Here is a 9877-nt window from a genome sequence, read left to right as displayed (position 1 = left end):
GACGGTTAGAAAGCCCAACACAAACAACGCAACAACAATTCAAACGAAATTAACAACAGATAACATAGAGCAAAGCACAGAGATACGACAGTCGCAGTACACTGCTGTCCAACATCATAATGGACAGAATAATAGAGCAAGTGCGCAAAGTAGACCAGAGATACAAGATGGGAAAGCAACAACTTAAGATAATATGTTACGCAGACGACGTAACCCTATTTGCGGGCACGGAAGACGGAATACCATGGCTCTAACACGCATTTAAGAAAGAGGCTTAAAAAGTTAACATGTAGATATCAACCACCAAAACAAAAAGTATGGCACAAAAACAATACAGCAAATTTTTTAATTCAACTATATAGGAATAACAGTTTCACCATATGGTGAACTTAAGAATGGCGTACGGAATCAGGTAAATTAGGTATCCAGGATAGCAGGAGATTTACAAAGAAATAATTTATTTCTTCGAATTCCAATTCGGATTTTCCATATGGGAAAATACATGCACATCAATGTCCACCAAAGTTAAAAGATATAAAGCATCTATCAGGCCCGTACTGAGATACACGGCAGATACACTAGCTGACACAGTGGATAAAAAAGGATGGCACGAACCAACGAGATGAGAATAAGGTAAGGAGTGACCAAGTTTGGGAAGAAGGCAAGACAGAGGACGTGGTTAGATGGAGAAGCGCTGGTGAATGCTTCTGAAACCAGCACATATAAAGAATGGAGAACCACAGACTGAGAAAGATCGCCGGAAATTTAAAACCAGCATTCGGGAGACCACCACGAGGGCCTGCCAAGAGGTGGAAGGACTGCTGGTCGTCGGCATCCCAGGAGGGCCAATCGAATGCGTAAAGCAAGCCTAAAGGCTTACTCAAAGAAGAAGAAAATAAGTGAAACGTTGCAGAATTACTCTATATAATTACACTTTCACTAGGAAAGATTTATCAAAAACGTTCATATTGCAATGCAAATTTCAATCATAAACAAAATGATACGCTGTTCCGATCGGAAAAATACAGAAAATTTGTTTTGAAGCAATCTACGGGAATGAGCACCTAGCCAAATTATTAGTTCAAGAAATTAGTTCCTGATGTCACGTTTTTATTATCGTATGTAGTTATATATAGTAGAATATACACTAGACCATAAATCAGAACGCCACAAAAACAGCCCATAATTTTATTCGTGCCGAAATAATATGAGACATTAGCCAATAATAAGTCTCTATCCCGAGCAATTTATCTATAATCAAATAGAAAGTAAGACTTAAATAGGTAGCTCACAATTTATATATCAGAGCCTCACCATATTTACACTTGGTAAAAATATGTTCGATCAGTTTCTGCTCTGATCCTTTTCCTCGTCATCTTAGAGTATTTCTTTTTGATATATAAAATATCTAATAAATTATTATGTTGCACAACATGGGCCTCTGTTAATTCGGTTGAATTGTCGTGGACCACTTATGATCCGATTTATATTACCAATATGACTTGCTACGCCCTTTTTACTTAAAAGGAGAATATTTTCACATAATAAATGACACATTTTTATCAATTTTGAAAGGCTTCCTGGAACTGAAATTAAATTTGTGCGCTAAAAGAAAAGGGAAAATAATTGGGGTCATTTATTAAAAAGGGCAACGTTTTGTTCAGGGCGCCGGCTGGCAAGTCAATAAAATTTTTGATACTGAAAAGTAAAACTCAAACGGAAAGTAATAACTTAAAGTATATTGATTTGATGTTTGCGAGATGTCTCAGTGCCAGATTTCAGTGTCTGTGATGTGATTCGAAAGAAGCTTATTCTGTTATATGATACGGGGGGACAGCGTGAACAAACCGACCAAAAATGTTTTGTTTGCTGCAAAAAAACTTCCGCTTACTCACAAGTTTAACTTTAACACCAAAAATATATGTTTCCTGGTAAAACTATAGAAAAGTTCAAACAATAAGAATTTAGGAATGTTTTCGGGCTTTGAAGCCGTGGTCTATCGGAATTTCTTCCTGACGTTTTGTCCACAACTGCGGTGGACATTTTCAAAGGCGATGAGGCAGTGGGCGAAGCGAACATAAATACGACAGGAAATCCAGCAGTTGAATCAGTCCTAGTCGGAAAGCACGGGAGATCACTTCGCCCACTGCCTCATCGCCTTTGAAAATGTCCACCGCAGTTGTGGACGAAACGTCAGGAATAAATTCCGATAGACCACGGATTCAAAGCCCGGAAAACATTCCTAAATGTAATTTGACCGGCCGTGAAAGCCTTCATAGTCTGATAATAAGAAAATACGCGATAGCTTATGCGCCAGACAAATTTGGCCAAGAATTGCGCTTCCAGCTTTGGCTTTATACCTCGGGGTAATGCATTCGGTTTATATAAACCACCGAGTAGAGTGCTAATTAGATCTACCTGAGCATAAATTTGAGTATTGCTTGCAACGTTTGGAAGCATAATTATTTTGGCCTAACTACCGATGTAGTAACAAATTAACAAAATGGAACTTAAATGCAAGCTGAGATAAAATAACTAGGCATGAGTGAATAACATCGAGAAATAGTCGAACAACATGCGAAATAACATTGTTTCCTAAGACTTTGAGCGATTTGAAATATGTTGTTGAATGGTTAAAAATATGCATGGAGGCTGATGGAATTGCAAAATCTCACATGAAAGAAAACACGCGCAAGTAATTTGAATGGGAAACAGTGTTTGTTTTGGAGAATATAAATATGTAAGAGTCAATAAGTAGTTCTCTTATTGAATAAATCCAATACTTACTGTGGTTATAACAATACCAAACTTGCAGACTAATTCTCGTTCCTGTGGACAACCCAATCTATTTCCGAACACGTTTCCAAAGTTTTTTTCGCAACAGCTGAGCTCTAAGCTTGTCTTATTTTTTCTCTATTTGATTCAATCTGATAGTTAATTGGCAAAAAGGTTCCGCCTTCTCAGGTAGCGGATAGGAGGATGCCTCCCAGATATGGGTGAAACCGCGGAAATAAAATCCTCGGGGAGGACGAAAATCATCACTGTAGTGGCTGACTCAGAATGAGCGGCTATAAACTTCGTCTGAACCAGAGTCGACGGCTGATAACCCTATGTGACAATGTGGGATCTCGAACATCTCATCAGCTTAGAAGAAGAACTTGAACATATAAATTGCAATATCCGCGGCCTCAGACACGACTACCAGATGAGGAAACCACTGTCCTGAAATCAGGTTTACATTCTTCATCGGAATAATCGCACTACACAAAAGGATCAAGGCGGTGTAGCATTTCTCATCAAACGAAATCTAGAACATTTGATAACACAGATGAAATCGGCCTCTAACAGGGTCATTTACATGGTGCTTAAACGCAGCAAACGATACAGTAGACGATTTATCCACGGATATGCACGAACAAGTAATGCAGAGGATGAGGAAATTGAAACATTTTGGAGGACTTATCGAAAGCGATTGATGCATGTAAAACCCACTACAAGGTGGCGACCTCAAATGTAAGATAGGACAAAGAAACACGACTGACTTTGATAACATCGGAACTTTTGGTTTGTGTACAAGAAATCACAGAGGAGAAATGTTGGTTGACCTGAACAGATGAATACCAAAAAGAACTGACAAGGAAGTTGGGTTCAGTCAATACCAAAATTACCAATGATATCTACACTACGGTCAAGATAATTTGCTCGAAACCAAGGAACCCAAGTTGTGACCAGACCAAAGGGTGGTCCCAAGTTGAGTCCAGACACTTTGAGGATTCTGTAACAAAGGAGAAACACTTCCAGGAGTACACCGGCTTATAAGGAGTTGAACAGAAGGATGCATAAAGAGGTATGAAAAGACATCCGAGCATACAACACTAAAATTATCGAAAACGTCATTGAGAATAACGCAAACATAAGGGTCTCAAGGTCAAAACTATCCCCAGGCAGTCGGAAGATCATCTAAATAAATGACGAACAAGGTAATGTAGTCTCGGACAACAAGAGTATTGCTGAGCACATCCAAAAATTTTATGCTATTCTTTATATTTCCATGAGACCTGCTTTAGCAAATGAAGGTGCACCTGTATGCAATGTGGAATTCGAAAATAGTCCAGCGATATCTCGACAAGAAACAAAGGCTGCTCTGAGAAAAATGAGAAACCGTAAATTTGCGAAATGCTAAAATTAGGTGGTAAAGAAATCGAAAGACCTCTGCAGACTCTTCTAAATAAATGACTTCCAGAGCGTCAATTTTGCTATTTAAAAATGGGGATAGCTGTAGTATTGAGAATTACAGGCCAATCAGCCTTCTGTCTAATGTGTACAAGTTACTCACCAAAATTATCACCAGTAGGATGAGCACCAAGTTCTATGACTACCAATTTGTGGACCAAGCGGGGTTTCGTAAGGGCTTCAGTACCATAGACCATCTACAAACTATGAGAATACTAATAGAAAAATCCGTAGAGTACAATGTATCACTGTATGCTCTATGGTTTCGGCTGTCCTTAAAAGAAGAGTTTTAGGCACTTGCATATTGCCAGTAGCGACTTATGGTCTGCAAACAATGGCAATGACGTAAAAGACCACAAATCACCTAAGGGGAATGCAATGAACGATGGCAAGAACGATGCTTAAGATCAGTCTTAGGGACAGGAAAAGAAGCGAAAAAATCCGATGAAGAACCGAAGTCGTAATTGTGAAAGCACGTATTGCAAAATTGAAGTGCCAGTAGGTTGGACCTGCCGCACAACAAGATCAGTCGTGATGGACATATAAGCTAGCATAAAAACAAAGACTGACAAGGCGCAGCGTAGGAACTCCACGTACAAGATGGCTCGAGGACATTAATCAACATGTCGGAAAGAGGTGGGCTCAAACAGCATAAGACAGATTAGTATGACCAGGCCTATGTCCAGGAGTGGATGATAGAGGGCTGACTAAGAAGAAAAAGAAGATGAAGACTAATAATTGCTCTTGGGGGCAACTCATTCTATTTCTGCAGACGTTTGCAAAGTTTTTGTCGCGGTAGCTGAGCTAATAGCTTTTCTAATTATGATATCAAATGGCATCAAACGGCATGGTATGTATATCAAATGGTAAAATATTTTTTATTATTTCAAGAAAGTTTATGAGTTATTAGAGTTTATAGAGGATGAATAGAACACAAAACATATATATAGAACACATAAGTTTAGTATTAATTAGTATAATACGATTTTTCTTGTGGCAGAATTTCTGCTAATTGTCGACAATATTTTCCATTTGGGCTTATGAATAATGCATTGTATTCATAGGCCCAAATGGAACATATTGTCGACACTTAGCAGAAGCTCTGCCACAATAAAAATCGTATTCTTATTGGCAAACCATTGATCGAAAGCCCCACAATTCTCGTAATAGCTCACACAACAGTATTACGATTACTAACAAAAAGTCACTAATTTATGTTTTTGAACGTTATATTAATTTGCTATTCGAACACTACGAAGAATCTGGAGACCTCTCCAAACTTAATTTGTTTCTCCTGATATCTTAGAGAATTCAGCCATATATTCACTTCATGCTTCCGCAGCAGAAGCAGGCTTACCTTCTTAATTCTGCATCAGTAGAGTTTGGCCGAGAACTGAGCAGCTGTTTTATTTCGGTTCAAAAAATAGCATGAATTACAGCAAATTTATTTATTGCGCTTCCCTGATATTGATTCATACACTTGACTATCCCGAAATTGCGAAAATTCACTTAATTATTCAAATATTTATAAGTTGCCGTGAAAATTTTTCACAGCAAAAATCCAGCACCGGCACATGACGTTCTGAATATTTATGTTCTACCTCCTCTCACTTCAATAGTCCTGTCGTAAAAATTGCAGAATATCGGTAATAAATCGAACCGGAACCAATAACTACACTCAAAGGAAATTCTGCTGGGGTCCTACGGGTAGGTCGTAAATTATAGATGACTTTTGTTTCGAATTTTCCATAGAGCAGAGAAGATGAAATTCAGAATATTCCTCTTTTCCGTAAACATTGGGAACATTAATCAACTTTTTGGGAAACGCGCGGCATGAAATATCTACGTATGGTATTACTAGGTAATTTTAAGCAATTTAAAATGACATTTAATGCTCCCTGCCACACTAAACTGAAAAATATGGTAAATATTAAAGTAAACTAACACAACAGTTTTATATACAAAAGAAGATTATTAATGCCTGGTTGATTTACATATCGAGTTCAGTTGACAGTAAATATATTACTCCTGATAAAATTTTTATTCTGATATACAACTAAATAATTGTAGAGCTTGTTTTTAGAAGGAATGTTTTTCTGTTTAAAGGATTACTAGGGCTTAGTTGGGACGTACGGAAATAAATGTTTAAAACAATTTTTTTATTGCTGTTGCTCCCAAACATTATCTTTTTTTTAAATTTTGCAAATTATTTCTTAGTGTAAACTTGCTACTAATCCATATTTTAAACTCTTATAATTATCATCTCGCAAGCTATTACAATATTTACATTGCAAATAAAATAACAACCATAACAAAACTTCCTTAAACTTGAGTAAAACTTTTAGTTAGAAAAATTCAAATCAACTTTTCGAAAAATGTCCCCAGCAACCATGAATACCGGCAAATATTTATATTATAGGGCACTTATGATTAGATTTTTAATATTCTCCTGAATACCTAAAATGCATTAAAATGTCAAAAATGCGTTTATTGGCAAGACTCTAATTAGATGCAATATTCTACACGAAAAACGTGAAAAATACTCGGTAGGCTGTTTATTACAAGGAAAAAGGACACAAATTTTTGTGGTTCTCTTTGACATAAATCCGCGATACGAAATCCAAAAATTCCCCAGTAAAATTAAAACTGTTGTTGCAAATAAAGGTTATAGAATTACGTTAAACAATTTGGTGATCAATTTGGCAACTATTATCAATCGAATTCTTGAAACTTTAAATTTTTGCCTACTGATTGGAATTAGAAATGTTTCCTTTGTCAGTTGACCTCCATCATTCGCGGAATGGTAATGAGGAAAAGAGCATTTGCGAGTGCAACAAGGCCAATTCAAAATTAGCCCATTCATTTTTTTATAATGTTTTGCAGACTGATTGCTGCAAGTTTTCAAATTTCAAAAACTATATTTAAACTTTTAAAGTACTCTATCCTATCATGAGCTTTAACTATCCCAATTTTTTAAATCTCCCTCCGCGGCTTATTTCAACTCCAAAGCCTAAGTTAATTTGCTTTGAACTATTTTGCTTCAATGTATACATTGCTTGCATTACAAACCACTGATGTAACTCATTAATGAGATCATAGCCATCAGCTGATAGTTGGTTAGGCCCAAGTTAAATTAGCACTAAATTGAATTATTTTTCGATTTTCAGATCAAAGCAAAGTGATGGATAAACGCTGAACTATCTATATAATAGTCTACATATTGGGAATAGCGGCTCGGGAAAAAAGTTAAAATGGCTTGTCCATTTCAGCAACTACAAAGCTGTAAAAGTAGTGGCAAAGCCCCATTCAAAAGGGCATTAACCACCAGACAAGGCTCCCTGCAGATCCCCATCGAAGAAGAGGAGGAAGATAAAAATACTTTGAATCTGAAACACCTCAACTCCGCTATACTTATTTTAACAAATCCACCGGTAAGTAGCAAATTTTTGTAAAACTAGGCTTCGGAAATATTTACATATTTACTCGTATGAGGTATATATTAAGGCAAAATGTAATCAAAATAAATCGGATGAACACCGATAAAATGATAGACAGGTAACTAGCTGAGTGTACAATTTTTGTAATTAATAAAACATTCAAATGCTTATTTTTGAGGTGTGCTTCGGGAAATAAATGATCCCAATATCCTTCAAAAAGTTTTACTAAGTTGGGATGAATTCGGATATAGGAAAATCCATTTACCAAGTTATGCGTATATTAAACATATTTGCTAAGCACACACAATAGAAACACATCCATCTGAGAACAAGGCATCATTTTGCACCATACGAAAATCATTTCAGCTTCTGTCGCTCTGTTTGTATTCAGGATAATAGACTTGATATGATGGATCATCCCCCTTATTTCAATGCGTGTAAAGCAGTGAATGAATATTAGGTTTGTATTCCATTTATTAGGAATTGATTTTAAGCAGATGTATGTGATATAGGTATTCGTTTATAAAGTTCAAGCTTAACCACATTCCATGAAATTTTGATGAATATTTTACACAATATTATTTTAATTTCCGATAGAAATTTTGAAACATACATACCTAGAGATATTTTCTAAAACCTTCTCTGATTTATATTTACGATGAGCGATTTTGTCCATTGTAAAACTATTATTTCTGCAAATATTTTTCGACAGTTTTCTGTAAACTTTTATATCATTACAATTATATAACTCACTTACTTCTTTTGAAGCTAACACACAATATTGTCCAGTTTTATGTCTGCAACCCGAACACCTCTTGGTACTCCACTATCTACTTCAATTCTTGTTGCCAATCGCCCTCTTTGTTGTGTAAGCATGTACACCTCCTGCCATGTTACTGTGGCATTCGCTCTTAACTCATAGCATATTCTATATTGGTGTACATTTTGTGAACGAAGCTTCAAACTAAGCCACAATTGGAGAAATGCTTGTTATCCTTGACAAAAGCAATCTACCTGCAACTACCCGATAATGACCAAAAGCATCATTGCCGCTTTGAATTTTCAGAAAAAAATTATACGAGAGTACTTTTCTAAAGTAAAAATTTTCCAAAATTTGAGCTAGTAATCTATTTTTTTTCTTTTGGAATGCTTGAGTATTCCAATAGGATACCAGTCAAACATGGGACCACTTCAATATAATAGTTGAAATTCTATTTTCAACTGTTAATATTTTCCATAAAAATATCGCACTCTCCAAGTGAACCTCGTTAAATCCTTAAAAGAAATTACGCCAATTTTGAATCACCCCGAATATCCCTGTTTCCTGTCGAAACGAACCAAATTAAATATCTTTGAAATTTTAAGAACAAAAACTAAAAAGCTTCGTCAATTTAAGTAGAGAAGATCATATATTTAATTTAATTCAAACTTAAATGTGAAATCGCCCTCCCGACCGAGCGGCACATAATTTTAAATAGAAGAAAATTACATTTTTTATGATTAGCCAAATAGAGAAAATCACTTGGTTGGGTCTAGAGGAAGAAGCGAAAATGTGTCGTGCCAAGGCAGACATATTAATATACAAAATATGTGGTAATTTATTGATTTCTCGATTCAATTGATCTAACTTGTAAATCAAAACAAAGCGGAGCTTACAGTATTGCCGATTTTCTTCAGCAAGTAGCATATTCCCATTTTTATTCATTCGATTTTCTAAATATTAGAGTAGAAGAACTAAAGTGGCTCTATTATATTTTCCGAAAAATAAGGACCCAGATGTTTGAATAAATTTAGCGAAATAGCCAAACGGATTGGTAGCAAGAGAGAGCAGAGATTAGAGGCAAAGGCCATCAGAGTTTCCAGATCTGACTCTATGTGTCTTGTTCTCGCGTGCAAACTATTGTTTACAAAACCCCTTAATATGTAGTATGCAAGAACTGAAAAATTCGATTATTACGAGAGATTCACAAAATATATTAAAATCGTCAATTCCACAAATTTTCAAAATAAATCGTCTTAACGTGCCACATTTTTTTAATTTCGAGCGGATCGTCCGATTTTATTTCTACCCACATGGTTGGATAGGAAATGTAAGTTCTTTAAAATTATGTTTCACTCGAAAATGGTCCATAATTCCGTTTTAAAATTTCAATGTGATGGTAGTTGGGGAGTAGCTCTGACTGTTTGCCTAAATTAAACTTAATATG

The 9877-nt window shown here is 35.9% G+C and overlaps 1 protein-coding gene across 1 annotated transcript in view; it reads left to right on the top strand.

The window, feature by feature from the left end:
- Nucleotides 1–7404: 7404 nt before the first annotated feature.
- The window catches only part of LOC109539124 (head-specific guanylate cyclase), a 156332-nt gene continuing 153859 nt past the window's right edge, over nt 7405–9877 (top strand). The window contains exon 1 of the mRNA XM_048660853.1: nt 7405–7664. Within this exon, the coding sequence (XP_048516810.1) occupies nt 7485–7664 (180 nt within the window). The 5' untranslated portion in view covers nt 7405–7484. The remainder of the gene's footprint in view (nt 7665–9877) is intronic.

The sequence above is a fragment of the Dendroctonus ponderosae genome, unplaced genomic scaffold (assembly GCF_020466585.1).
Source record: "Dendroctonus ponderosae isolate FM_Combo_2020 unplaced genomic scaffold, Dpon_F_20191213v2 Dpon_F_20191213_1, whole genome shotgun sequence".
NCBI classification, from domain to species: Eukaryota; Metazoa; Arthropoda; class Insecta; order Coleoptera; family Curculionidae; genus Dendroctonus; species Dendroctonus ponderosae.
Note: the sequence above shows the minus strand (reverse complement) of the source record. Positions and strands in the feature narration are given on the sequence as shown.